Here is a 14,817-nt window from a genome sequence, read left to right on the forward strand (position 1 = left end):
TCTCGCAAAATTCGCTCGTCATTGTCCATGTCTCGCTGACGATATAACTCGTCTACGAAATTGTGTCATTATGTACACACCGCAGAACGAACACGCCGTTTTCCGGCCACCGTACTATCGAAACGGTTAGCTTCACCGTCGAGAAAATCTCTACGAATCTGCTCCTATCGTGTTTGTTCGTGTAACTAGACTTCCGGGGCACATTCGTATTTTACGAGGTCGTCGATGCCCTCGGGTCATTTCTGCGCTGATGCCTTTACCTACGTACTTTTCTCGCCATCAAACTCTCGCCAGAAATTGCGAAATTATTTGGTGATCTTGTTTCTGTCTTTTTTTAACTGGTTCGTGGGTGTACGATTGTGTAGATTGCTATTATTTAGTTTTTTTTTGTATTGTTAGTTGTTGTTAATTATTTCTTGTGCATTTTAGGTGGAATTTTTTTTTAGGGCAGAAAGATTGAGGGAAATATTTAATCTTTTTTGTCTTTAGTTTAGGTGGAAAGTATTGTAATAATTATTGTAATGATTACTTGTGATGATTGTTTTTAATGATTGTTTGTGATGATTGTTTTTTAATAATTATTTGTAATGATGACTATTTTTTATATGATTGTTTATAATAATATTTGTAATGTTTAGCCTAACCTAACCTAAACTTTAAAGTTTATATTGTTATATAATATTTAACCTAACCTAACATAAACTTATAAATTCATATTATTATATAATATTTAACCTTACCTAACCTCAAATTGTAACTTCATATTATTATATAATATTTAACCTAACCTAACCTCAAATTGTAACTTCATATTGTTATATAATACTTAACCTAACCTAACCTAAAATTGTAACTTGATATTATTATATAATACTTAACCTAACCTAACCTAAAATTGTAACTTGATATTATTATATAATACTTAACCTAACCTAACTTAATCTAAAATTGTAACTTGATATTATTATATAATACTTAACCTAACCTAACTTAATCTAAAATTGTAACTTAATATTATTATATAATATTTAACCTAACCCAACCTAAACTTACCACTGTACATCATAGTGTTACTTCCTTGAATTTAAAATTGTGAACAATTGACAGAAGTATACTGTAAAATTCTACATTTTAAACGTTTAATTTAGTGTCCATAGTAATTGCACCCAAGATGAGAATCGTGTTTAAAAGGTTTCCCTCAAGTTAGCCAAGAAATCTGCAAGGCTTCCTTTTTATCACGTACGTTTTACGTATCTACGTGCATACACGTGTGCGAGTAATAAAACTTTTATTATCCGAATCTAAAAGACGTTTGCACTTCATTATTTTGATATGTTTAGAAATTGTAAATTCTACTTTATAGTGTGTGCACGAATTTAACATATTGAAATTTGAAAGTTTAATATCGAAATCAGTTTTTGAAAATCCATCTTCTTAAATCAACTACCCTACTACCACCCCTTTAAATCTCCATCATCCAACATTCCATTTAATTAACTGAGTCACACGATTTCGAAGACTGGTAATTGTTAATACATTACCAAGTTTTTAGCACTTTCTTTATTATCCGGTGTATCGTGTTCGTTGAAATTCTGCAAAAGAGGTCAACTAAGCTATAAGCCTAGTTACTGGAAATGGTTGAGGGTAGACACATCGATGTATCGGAAGCGAAACTAGTTTCTGAGAAGGAGGGGCAACTTCGAAGACCTTCTAATTACAAGTTATAGCGTGGCTTAACGTTTAAACCACCAACCGATGTTCTTCGTATGCTTGGATACGTTATAATACTATTTCGCGTGTTTGCGATACACTAACGTTGAGTCGGTGGGTATAACAAGGGGACACAGATAAAGAAATTTTAGGGAGAGACCGGATGTTATTGAATTTTGGAAAATTTGGAAATTTGGAAACGTGAGAATTTTATGAATTTGGAAAATTTGGAAATTTGGAATATTGAGAATTTGGAAATTTGGGAATTTGGGAATTTGGGAATTTGGGAATTTGGGAATTTGGGAATTTGGGAATTGGGAGTGTGGGAATTTGGGAATTTTAGAATTTGGGAATTTTGGAATTTGGAGATTTTGGCTTCCACGGATTTTAGGGATTTTGGAAATTTTGGAAATTTGGAATTTTGAGAACTTGGGAATTTGGAAATTCGGAAATTTGGAAATTTGGGAATTTGGGAATTTGGGAATTTGGGAATTTGGGAATTTGGGAATTTGGGAATTTGGGAATTTGGGAATTTGGGAATTGGGAGTGTGGGAATTGGGAGTGTGGGAATTTGGGAATTTTAGAATTTGGGGATTTGGGGAATTTGGGAATTTTGGAATTTTGGAATTTGGAGATTTTGGCTTCCAGGGATTTTAGGGATTTTGGAAATTTGGAATTTTGAGAATTTTGGAATTTGAAAATTTTGGAATTTGGTAATTTGGAAATTTGGGAATTTATGAATTTGGAAATTTGGAAATTTGGAAATTTGGAAATTTGGAAATTTGGTAATTTGGAAATTTGGGAATTTGGGAATTTGGGAATGTGGGAATTTGGGAATTTGGAAATTTGAGAATTTTGGAATTTGGAGATTTTGGCTTCCAGGAATTTTAGGGATTTTGGAAATTTTGGAAATTTGGAATTTTGAGAATTTGGGAATTTGGAAATTTGGAAATTTGGAAATTTGGAAATTTGGAAATTTGGGAATTTGGAAATTCGGAAATTTGGAAATTTGGGAATTTGGGAATTTGGGAATTTGGGAATGTGGGAATTTGGGAATTTGGAAATTTGAGAATTTTGTGAATTTGGGAAATTTGGTAATTTGAGAATTTCGTGAATTTGGAAATTTGGAATATTAAGAATTTGGGAATTTGGGAATTTGGTAATTTTGAAATTTTGAAATATTGAAATTTGAGAATTTTGTAAATTTGAAAATTTTGAAATTTGAGAATTAGAAATTTGGAAATGTGGAAAATCGAAAATTTTGTAATTTATGAATTTTTAAAATTAAAAATTTAAGAATTTCTAAATTTTCAAATCTAAGAATTTGAAAATCATCCCCACAACAAATATTACCTTAATCTTCCCCCACAAGCTACGTAAAAAATTATTAGTCCAAAATATCACTAACCCATCCACCTATCACTTATCAATTCCAAAAAACAATCCCACTTAATTCTATTGTCTACAAAAAATAGTGCCACGTTCTTCAACCACCCCTTCGCCCCCCAAAATATCCAACCATCGCCACAAATCGAGCTCGAATAAAGCTTGATTCACACTGCAGTAGACATTAAATTGCAGCTTGCCGAGTAATTACTCTCCCCTAAAAAGCAAGCCCGGTGTAATCAGTGAAACACGATTCAAAGCAAATTCCCTCCGACAAGGAGCTAATGTTCGAAGAAGGCAAAGAAAAAAGGAGACGGCGTCAGTCGAGCGGTCATTTAATTAAACGGAAGCGATGAGAGTTGGAAAAAGGTTAAGGCAGTATTCCGTGCACAAGTACCTTCTCGTAATCGGAAATCTTCTACAATCCACCCCTGTGCCCAAGTGGTCCTATTGGATTTCGATTAAGCGACAAAGAGCCTTCGTTTTCCCCTATACGCGAATCGCAGCCCCGTCTTTCCGCGTACTGACACGGTATTCTGACGGTTAACGCGAGAAAAGCTGTAATATTTACTGAAAACGGATTCGAAATCAAACGAAGACAGATTGAAACAGTAACAGATTGCAATCGAATCCTGGTTCGATTACGTTATCTCGTTGCATTTTGATTAAAGCGCTTTTTGCGATCTGGTCGTTTATTCTCTCGGTGGAATTCTTTTAGAGTAACAGGCGAGATTTTAATGTTTGGCGATTAGGGTTTGGGGGGTTGGGAATTGGGGGATGTAGGAATTTGGAGATTTGGAAATTTGGGGAGGTAGGAATTTGGAGGTGCAGCAATTTGGAGGCTTGGAAATTGGGGGATATAGGAATTTGAAGATTTAGAAATTTGGGGGCTTGGAAATTGGGGAATATAGGAATTTGGAGATTTGGAAATTTGGGGAGGTAGGAATTTGGAGATGTAGGAATTTGGGGGCTTGAGAATTGGGGGATATAGGAATTTGGAGATTTGGAAATTTGGGGGCTTGGAAATTGGGGGATATAAGAATTTGAAGATTTAGAAAATTGGGGGCTTGGAAATTGGGGAATATAGGAATTTGGAGATTTAGAAATTTGGAGATGTAGGAATTTGGGGGCTTGAGAATTGGGGGATATAGGAATTTGGAGATTTGGAAATTTGGGGGCTTGGAAATTGGGGGATATAAGAATTTGAAGATTTAGAAAATTGGGGGCTTGGAAATTGGGGAATATAGGAATTTGGAGATTTAGAAATTTGGAGATGTAGGAATTTGGGGGCTTGAGAATTGGGAGATATAGGAATTTGGAGATTTAGAAATTTGGGGGCTTGGAAATTGGGGAATATAGGAATTTGGAGATTTGGAAATTTGGGGAGGTAGGAATTTGGAGATGTAGGAATTTGGGGGCTTGGAAATTGGGGGATATAGGAATTTGAAGATTTAGAAATTTGGGGGCTTGGAAATTGGGGAATATAGGAATTTGGAGATTTGGAAATTTGGGGAGGTAGGAATTTGGAGATGTAGGAATTTGGGGGCTTGAGAATTGGGGGATATAGGAATTTGGAGATTTGGAAATTTGGGGGCTTGGAAATTGGGGGATATAAGAATTTGAAGATTTAGAAAATTGGGGGCTTGGAAATTGGGGAATATAGGAATTTGGAGATTTAGAAATTTGGAGATGTAGGAATTTGGGGGCTTGAGAATTGGGAGATATAGGAATTTGGAGATTTAGAAATTTGGGGGCTTGGAAATTGGGGGATATAGGAATTTGAAGATTTAGAAAATTGGGGGCTTGGAAATTGGGGAATATAGGAATTTGGAGATTTAAAAATTTGGGGACATAGGAATTTATGGGCTTAAGAATTGGGGGATATAGGAATTTGGAGATTTAGAAATTTGGGAGCTTGGAAATTGGGGGATATAAGAATTTGGAGATTTAAAAATTTTGGGGCTTGGAAATTGGAGGATATAGGAATTTGAAGACGTAGGGATTTGGTGATGTAGGAATTTGGAGTCATAGGAATTTGGGGACATAGGAATTTGGAGTCATATGATTTTGGAGTCATATGATTTTAGAGTCATATATAGGAATTTGGAGATATAGACATTTTGAAACATAAAAATTTGTGGACACAGAAATTGGGGGACATAGGTATTTGGGATATAGGAGTTTCGAGTCATAATTATTTTGAGATACATAGATTTGGAGACATAGTAATTATGGTAAACATAAAAATGAACCAATTTATAAATTCAACAATTTGAAAATTTGCTTTCATCCCTAACTAATGTAAACTTGCCTACATTCCTAACAATATAAACCAAGTTTTACTGAATATAACAAAAATTATCAATTTATCTACCCTCTTCCTAATAACCGCAAACAAAAACAAAAATTCCCTATATACAAATAAAAATGACAATAACCACCTTCAACCCGGTACATGAACCAAAGTCAGTTTCACGTGCACGCTTCAATAAAAAGAAAAACTGATGACGTCCAACACTCCCGTTTCGTTTGTTTTATTCGATATACTAATCGAACGGAAATAGTGAGCACCCTTCCAGACATACTCTTATCAACGTCATGCCATCGAATGGGAATGTTATCGAAGATATATTGTTGTCAGTCATCGAGTGTCTCTAAAAAGAGAGCCATAACTGCTATGCCGCACCCTGCGAATCACCTATGTATATCACATGATTTCTCGATAAAATCTTTTTCGGCCGAGCACGTATTCTTTCTTTTATTTTTATCAGCGCGCGAAGTGGAATGAAAATTATGTACAGTGAAATGTCAATAACGAAATGGTTCGTGAATGAAATATTGAGGATATAATTTTGATTTCACTCTCGAGACTGCTTCCTATATGCGTCACCGTTGCTTTATCGTTATTTTGCAGCTGTGGTCTGGAAATTTCATTGCAAACGGTGTGAAAATTGTTTGAAACGTCGGAGTTAGTAGATGGAGATTTAAAGTGGATTATTCTTTGGATTGCTTTCTTTGGTCATATTTGAAAATTGTCATTTAATACGTGGCGATGTAGGATATAGAATGTATGACAAAATAGCTTTGCAGTTTTATGATGTATGGTGATTCGACGTGTGGTGAATTAATGAGTCACAAATTAACGCGTAGCGATACAACGCGTGGTTATATAACGCGTGGCGATACAACGCGTGGCGATACAACGCGTGGCGATATAACGCGTGGCGATTCAACGCGTGGTGATATAACGCGTGGCGATATAACGCGTGGCGATTCAACGCGTGGTGGTATAACGCGTGGCGATATAACGCGTGGCGATTCAACGCGTGACGATATAACGCGTGGCGATTCAACGCGTGGTGATATAACGCGTGGCGATATAACGCGTGGCGATTCAACGCATGGCGATACAACGCGTGGCGATATAACGCGTGGCGATTCAACGCGTGGTGATATAACGCGTGGCGATATAACGCGTGGCGATTCAACGCGTGGTGGTATAACGCGTGGCGATATAACGCGTGGCGATTCAACGCGTGGAGATACAACGCGTGGCGATTCAACGCGTGGCGATACAACGCGTGGCGATACAAGGCGTGGCGATACAACGCGTGGTGATACAACGCGTGGTGATATAACGCGTGGCGATATAACGCGTGGTGATATAACAGGTGGCGGTATAACGCGTGGCGATTCAACGCGTGGAGATACAACGCGTGGCGATACAACGCGTGGCGATACAACGCGTGGCGATACAAGGCGTGGCGATACAACGCGTGGTGATACAACGCGTGGTGATATAAAGCGTGGCGATATAACGCGTGGTGATATAACAGGTGGCGATATAACGCGTGGTAATTTGTAGCGCGGTAAATTATCGAGTGGCAATTTATCGCGTAGCAAATTAATGCGTAGCGAAATAACACGTTGCAAAATAACGCGTATCAATATAACGTTCATTTAATTAACCTTCCAAAAAAATTAACGAGTGGCGATTTAACGCCAGGAGACCCATTCCGCACTCATACAAAATTTTACCAAAATGCAACGTAATTGGTTACAGAATAATACATAGCAAATTGATACGTTTAATTATGGAATACTTGTATATCGGGTACCGCACTACAATATTCTGGAAGGAGATTAAAATACAAAACCACATATCTGCGGACGATAATGTTTCATACCGCAATTAATTTTCGTTACTAATTGATTGGCACTTTAATTGGATACATGAATTTTGTACAAGTACGTAATAACATACCCTTCGTTTACTTCGTATGCTCTCCAGTTGTCCAGCTGTATTTTCGCCGATGCTTTGGGAACCCCACAACTCCAAACCGATTCTGGCATATGTAAATGTCATCGATCCGATTGGCAGAAAGTATGTCAATATTGTAAAAATCACGTTATACCTGAAAACAACGCGTGTTGATGTTTGTAAAACAGGAGCATAGGAGATATGTACGTTTTTGTGACATACAAACTTCAATTTTAACAAGTCGACCGTCACAGTGAAAACAGTCAATCGATGGGCAGACTATATTTTACGTTTGATGCATTTCGATATTGGAACCTTTGCGATTTTTTAATTTTCAAAATTTTGAAGTGCACAATTTTTTAATTTTTAATTTGTGTATTTGTATTGTAAGTTTCTCAGATTTTACATGGGAATGTGGAGATTTGGGGGCGTGAGGATTTTGGGGATGTGGAGATTTCGGGATGTGAGGATTTTAGGGATGTGATGATTTGGGGATGTGGAGATTTGGGGATGTGAGGATTTTGGGGAGGTGAGATTTGGAGACGTGGGGATTTAGTGATGTGGGGATTTGGAGACGCGGGGATTTAGTGATGTGGAGATTTGGAGACGTGGGGATTTAGGATGTGGAGATTTGGAGACGTGGGGATTTAGGGACGTGGAGATTTGGAGACGTGGGGATTTGGGAACGTGGAGATTTTGGGGATGTGGTGATTTCTGGATGTGGAGATTTGGGGACGTGGAGATTTCGAGACGTGGGGATTTGGGGACGTGGGGATTTGGGGACGTGGGGATTTGGGGACGTGGGGATTTGGGGACGTGGGGATTTGGGGACGTGGGGATTTGGGGACGTGGGGATTTGGGGACGTGGGGATTTGGGGACGTGGGGATTTGGGGACGTGGGGATTTGGGGACGTGGGGATTTGGGGACGTGGGGATTTGGGGACGTGGGGATTTGGGGACGTGAGGATTCGGAGACGTGGAGATTTCGACACGTGAGAATTTGGAGACGTTGGGAATTGGGGACGTGGGGATTTGAGGACGTGGGGATCTAGGGACGTGGGAATTTGGGGACGTGGATACTTGGAGACGTGGAGATTTGGGGACGTGTAGATTTGGTGATGTAGGGATTTGGAGGCGTGGAAATTTGGAGATGTGGAGATTTGGAAACGTGGGGATTCGGAGACGTGGAGATTTGGTGATGTAGGGATTTGGACGCGTGGAAATTTGGGGATGTGGAAATTTGGGAACGTGGGGACTCGGGGACGTAGGGATTCGGGTACGTGGAAATTTGGGACGTGGGGATTCAGGCACGTTCATACATTTTATACACCTAAATTACAATAAATTTCTATTATAAGTTTCTCAGATTTGTAGATTTTTTAATTTCTCATTGTTTTATCTCCAAGTTTCAAATTCGTAACCCTATTAAATTTCTCTCTTCTACTGCACCCAGAAATTTAATCCACCCATCACTGGTTTCTATTATACATTGTTATTACCAGATCATTAGACCCCGTCTAATTAAATTATAACACTGTTCCAAGAAAAATATATCGATGAAATTCAAAGTGAATAAAAGGGCGAAGTGCATAAACGTTCTTTCTGCGAATCGAAAAAAACTAAAGGGCAAATTAATAAGCGCAGAAGAGATGATTGAAAGAATTGTTTGTTGAAAAGGGCGATGCTGCGTGGAGCGCAAATTGAGATGAAAAATGCCTGGCTGTTTAATCAAAGCAGAAAAATGAGTAGTTACGTATTCATTACACCTGCTGGTACTGTTAAATGTGATTCATTATTCTGCTCGTTAATTGCCGTAATGAATGGATGTAAAATGAAACTTTCATTTCGAGAACGAAATACTGAAACAGAATTTATGACTCAACGAATTTTTATTCGATCATAAAGCATTGTTGCAAGATGGATCTAATTAAAATTGTGGAATATGTAACAATACATATATTGTTATAATTTATTTCTTTTAAATTCTTTTAATTACTTCAATAATAATTTTATTATTGTTATTATTATTACTATTCTTTCATGATTATTATTATTGTTGGGGTTGTTGTTGTTGATGATATTGTGGTTGTTTTGTTGTTGACATTTTTGTAGTTTTTATTGCTACTTTAGTTGATGTTGTTACTGTTGTTTTTTCTGGTGTTCTTGTTGTTGTTATTATTATTGTTTTCGTTGTTGTTGTTGTAGTTGTTGTTACTGTTGTTATTGTTATTACTATCGTTGTTATTGTTGTTATAGTTGCTGTTAGAGTTGTTGTTATTGTGGTTAGAGCTGTTGTTGTTACTGTTGTTATTATTGTTGTTATAGTTCTTGTTAGAGTTGTTGTTATTGTTGTTAGAGCTGTTGTTATTACTATTGTTATTATTGTTGTTATTATTGTTGTTATAGTTGTTGTTATTGTCGTTAGAGCTGTCGTTATTGTTGTTGTCAGAGTTGTTGTTATTGTCATTGTTATTCTTGTTATTAGAGTTGGTGTTAGACTTGTTGTTATTGTTGTTGTTATTGCTGTTGTTATTGTTGTTGTTAGAGTTCTTGTTAAACTAATTATTATTGTTGTTGTTAGAGTTCTTGTTATTGTTGTTGTTATTGCTGTTGTTATGGTTCTTTCTGTTATTATTATTGTTGTTGTTCTTGTAGTTGTTGGTACTGTTGTTGTTGTTGTTATTACTGTGGTTGTTGTTTTTCCGGTTGTTGTTATTGTTGCTGTAGTTGTTGTTGTTGTTACTTTGATAGTAAACTTTGATAGTAAACCTCGAAAAAAGTATGAAGAATCTTAAACACAATTTTAATACTACTTCATTAATAATCATTATCCATCTAAAAATTTCAACATAATAATCGATCATCAGTCATCACTTAATAATAACAATTAATCTTCAGCAGTCCTATGCAATAAGAATGTCAAGATGAAACAGAACAAAAAGAGAAGTACCCTCGCAATTTCCACACATTTACTTCGTGAAGTTCTTTGTCCACCTATTTATAGAAGCTTCCTTCTTGTATCAAAGGAGCTTAAACTTCTCCATATACGTCCTCGTTAAAATTTAATTAAATCTGCTTCTGTGTTCCGGCTTCGCTAAATGAATTTTTGCGTGAGTACTACTCGTCTCTTTTTTGTAACGTCATTTAATTAGATTCATTGAAAAATGCTCTTAAAACAACAGCCCTTACAGCTTTCAAGTTAGAACGATTACTTATTTGCACGTTTAAATATTAGCTTGTTAAATGTGCAAATTGGAAATATTAAATTTTTCATTTTTAACTTTTATCTTCTTCCTTCAATTTCTTTTTTTAACGAAGTTATTTTTGTATACAAGTGCATTTTTGTTCGATATACATTTTATTTCGTACACAAACCACCGTAATTACAAAGGTAAACCCGGTGGATTCTTATTAAAAATTCATTTACATTCCTCCATTCGCTGATATTGACGCTTTTTAATGAAACGACCACCTCTTTTCCTGAAACTGATAAGCGTAATTACAACTAGTATACCGACTGAAGCTATTATTAGTTTTCCGACGAACAAAGCGTAATTAAAACTCGATCTACCGGCGGGGTGTCAACCTCACCTCGTAAAATTGATCGTTAGTTACTTTGTATTAATACGTCGTTATGCACAATGTATGAAGTTCGGATTAAACTTAATCACGGGAACGTTCGCGAATCGGACATCGATCGAAAACATTCGTATTCCTGCATTCTACTGTATTTGTACCCTGTATTCAATTTCGTCATCATCGTAAGCAAGCATCAAACTGATAATAAATTTTCCATTTCACGGTCTCGCGATTTGATACATATCGCATTACTCGTATGCTCTCGTTTATTAAAAGCTGATACAAACGTTTCGATTCTGTTTATACTGGGTGCTCATTAAATTGTTATAATGGTATTTGGGGTGAAATGCCCAAAAATCATCACAATAATAATAAACTATTATTTTAGTAAGCTTACAGAAAGAAATTTTGATGATAACCTGGTCATCATGTTGTTAATAAAATAAAAAACAACTTTATCTAGGTTAGATTTTTCAAATGTTCATTTACACTGTGAGGGTTTAGTTAGCTTCAAAAATTCATTTTTTACAGATTTATAATCAGTCATTTTCGCTGTAAAAATTATTAAGAATACATAACTATATATATACATTTATATTTATTATGTCAGTGGGGTAGATTAGTAGGAAGAATTGGTTCATGTCCGATCACTGAGGAGGTCAAGCTACAATGGCGGCGTCGCGAGAAAGGGATGGGTGCTCGCTCATTTTTTCGGGTGGCCGGCAGCGACTTCTAAGCAGCGCGACCCCCCCCCCCCCCCCCATATTTATGACTCTTTAAAAACTCAAAATTTGCAACTCTCTCTAATTCTTCATTGTCAAAATATCCAAATTTCTAATTCACCAAATTTTCTCAATTCACCAATTTCTAGGTTTCCAAATTTGTAACTCCTTAAATTTCCAAATTTGCAACTCCCCAAATTACTAATTCCTCGAGGTTAAAATTTCTAATTCCCCAAAATTTCAATTCAGAAATTTCTAAGTTTCCAAATGTTGTAGCTTCCTAAATTTCTAATTCTTCAATTTCTAAGATTCTAAATTAGTAACTCTCTGAATTCCCAAATTTGCAATTCCCTAAATCGCTAATTTCTCAAAGTCCAAATATTCAATTCCACCAATTCCTAATTTACGAAATTTGTAGCTTCCCAAATTCCTAATTCTCCAATTTCTAAATTTCCAAATTAGTAACTCTCTAAATTTCCAAATTTGCAATTCCCTAAATCCCCAATTTCTCAAAGTCCAAATATTCAATTCCACCAATTCCTAATTTACGAAATTTGTAGCTTCCCAAATTCCTAATTATCCAATTTCTAAATTTCCAAATTAGTAACTCTCTAAATTTCCAAATTTGCAATTCCCTAAATCCCTAATTTCTCAAAGTTCAAAATATCTAATTCCCCAAATATTCAATTCACCAATTTCTAAGTTTCCAAATTTGTAGCTTCCCAAATTCCTAATTCTCCAATTTTCTAAACTTCTAAATTAGTAACCCTTAAATTTCCAAATTTGCAATTCCCTAAATCCCCCATATCATAAATATCTTTAACGTTGACATCATCTAACAAACCCCTCTCCTTTGTACACAAGAGATTACATAAACCACCCGGTATACGTAGAAGTAAATCAGTTTTTCAATTATGCAGTTCATGGTAATAACGAGAATTTCAGTTGAACGCGATGAAAGTCTTATGCCGTTGGCAGACGATGCGTTTTATGGTGGACACAGTGACCGACAGCCGCGGTCGTTTATGCATCGTAAATAGAGATAATATCTGTTGCTGACATGTACAAGGATTCGCTTTTATGCTTTCCTCTTTAAACGAGATTTTCGAGTAATTTTCTTGGCTAGTTGATCACGCTCGATAATTCAGCTTGCCTTTTAACGGGCTACCGTCGCACACTATTTTGATATTTGTTCGTGAACGAGGATCGCTTTGAATGAGTCTTCTGTTTGCCAAGGAATATGTCAACAGTTTGACCAGGGAGCTTTGGTACGGGTGTTTGGTTGCTGCTATCGATACTGATCGAGTATTAGAGTTAGATTCGGGGTGTAACCGGACTGATATTTGGTATTTGGGAATTTGATGTTTGGTGGATGATAACGAGTTGGGAGAGAGGGGTCTTGGAAAGAGGTTTGAGAAGTTAGGAGGTTGGGGGTTGTAGTTGGAGGTTGGGAATCGGAAATTTGGGGATTGAGAGTTTGGGGAGATTTAGAGTTTTGGATGTTTGGGTTTTTAACAAGTTTTGTGGTTCATTGAGTAGGGATTTGAGGAGTTGGGAACTTAGGGGTTTGGGGATGTAGGGAATTAGGGATGTGGGGATTTGGGGATGTAGGGAACTGGTGATGTGAGAATTTGGGAACGTGAGGATTTTGGAATGCGGAGATTTGAAGACGCAAATTTTGGGGATGTGGTGATTTCTGGATGTGAAGATTTGGAGACGTGAGGATTTTGGGGACGTGGGGATTTTGGAATGTGGAGATTTGAGGACGCAAAGTTTGGGGATGTGGTGATTTCTGGATGTGGAGATTTGGGGACGTGGGGATTTGGGGACGTGGGGATTTGGGGACGTGGGGATTTGGGAACGTGGGGATTTGGGGACGTGGGGATTTGGGGACGTGGGGATTTGAGGACGTGGGGATTTGGGGACGTGGGGATTTGGAGACGTGGGAATTTTAGGGATGTGGTGATTTGGGGACGTGAGGATTTGGGGACGTGGGGATTTGGGGCCGTGAGGATTTTAGGGATGTGGTGATTTGAGGATGTGGAGATTTGGGGATGTGGCGATTTGGGGACGTGGGGATTTCGAGACGTGGGAATTTGGGAACGTGCGGGTTGGGGAATGTAGGGAATTGAAGAGTTTGGGATTTGGTGACGTGAGGATTTAGGAACGTGGGGATTTGGATACGTGGGGACTTGGGAATGTAGGGAATTGAAGATTTTCGGATTTGGTGACGTGGGGATATGGTGACGTGAGGATTTAGGGACGTGGGGATTTGGCTACGTGGGGACTTGGGAATGTAGGAATTTGGGAATGTAGGGAATTGAAGATTTGGGAATTTGAGGACATGGTGATTTGGTGACGTAGGCATTTGGAAACGTTCATACATTTCATACATGTACATTGCAATAAACAAGTTACAATGCTGACTTGTCTAACTACTTTAATTATTTATATAATTTGGGACTTGTGGAATTAAAAATGTATCTTTCAAACAGTAATAAAAGAATTTCAAAACTTGCGTTATCTGTAACGTTAATTTACACATTGTCATTCTACATATATGCGAATATGTGTATGACTTTTTTCACTGTGACGATACACGAAATATTTCAACCAGCTTAAAATCACCCAATACAAAATTTGTATTTTGATATTCAAATAAAACTCACAGGTATTCGTCGTAACTAAGCCCATTGTTGTCCCTGTTGGGAAAATCACCGTAACAGATTACCCGAATTTCGCCGCTAGCGAAGTTTTGTGTGTAGGTTGTGTAAAATAACAACATTGGTAACGACAAAATGGCTCCTACGATCCATATGACGATTGCTACGCATAACGTAGCTCTTCTTCCCATGTGTGGCCTCAAAGGGTTCATTATGGCCATGTATCTGTAACAGACATAAAATACAAACATGTAGAAACAATTCTGACTCGTGAAATAATTAAGAATTTGGAAATTTTGGAATTTGAGGATTTGGGAATTTGGGAATTTGGGAATTGGGGATATTGGGGATATTGGGGAAATTAGGGTCATTAGGGTAATTGGGGAAATGGGGGAAAATGGGAATTTGGGGATTTGGAGATTTGGGATTTTGGGAATGTGGAAATTTGGGAGATTGGAAATTTGAGAATTTGGAAATTTGAGAAATTGGAAATTTG

General features: G+C 37.1%; 1 protein-coding gene across 6 annotated transcripts in view; it reads right to left on the reverse strand.

The window, feature by feature from the left end:
- Window positions 1–14,817, reverse strand: part of LOC100875715 (Tachykinin-like receptor at 99D) — a 154,128-nt gene that overhangs the window by 13,111 nt on the left and 126,200 nt on the right. For all 6 annotated transcript variants that reach the window (XM_076539211.1, XM_076539209.1, XM_076539210.1 and 3 more), the window contains exons 4-5: window positions 14,328–14,546; window positions 7,361–7,511 (exon numbers count right to left, since the gene is read on the reverse strand). In XM_076539211.1, the coding sequence (XP_076395326.1) occupies window positions 7,361–7,511; window positions 14,328–14,546 (370 nt within the window). The remainder of the gene's footprint in view (window positions 1–7,360; window positions 7,512–14,327; window positions 14,547–14,817) is intronic.

Source organism: Megachile rotundata, chromosome 13, assembly GCF_050947335.1.
Source record: "Megachile rotundata isolate GNS110a chromosome 13, iyMegRotu1, whole genome shotgun sequence".
In the NCBI taxonomy this organism is placed as follows: domain Eukaryota; kingdom Metazoa; phylum Arthropoda; class Insecta; order Hymenoptera; family Megachilidae; genus Megachile; species Megachile rotundata.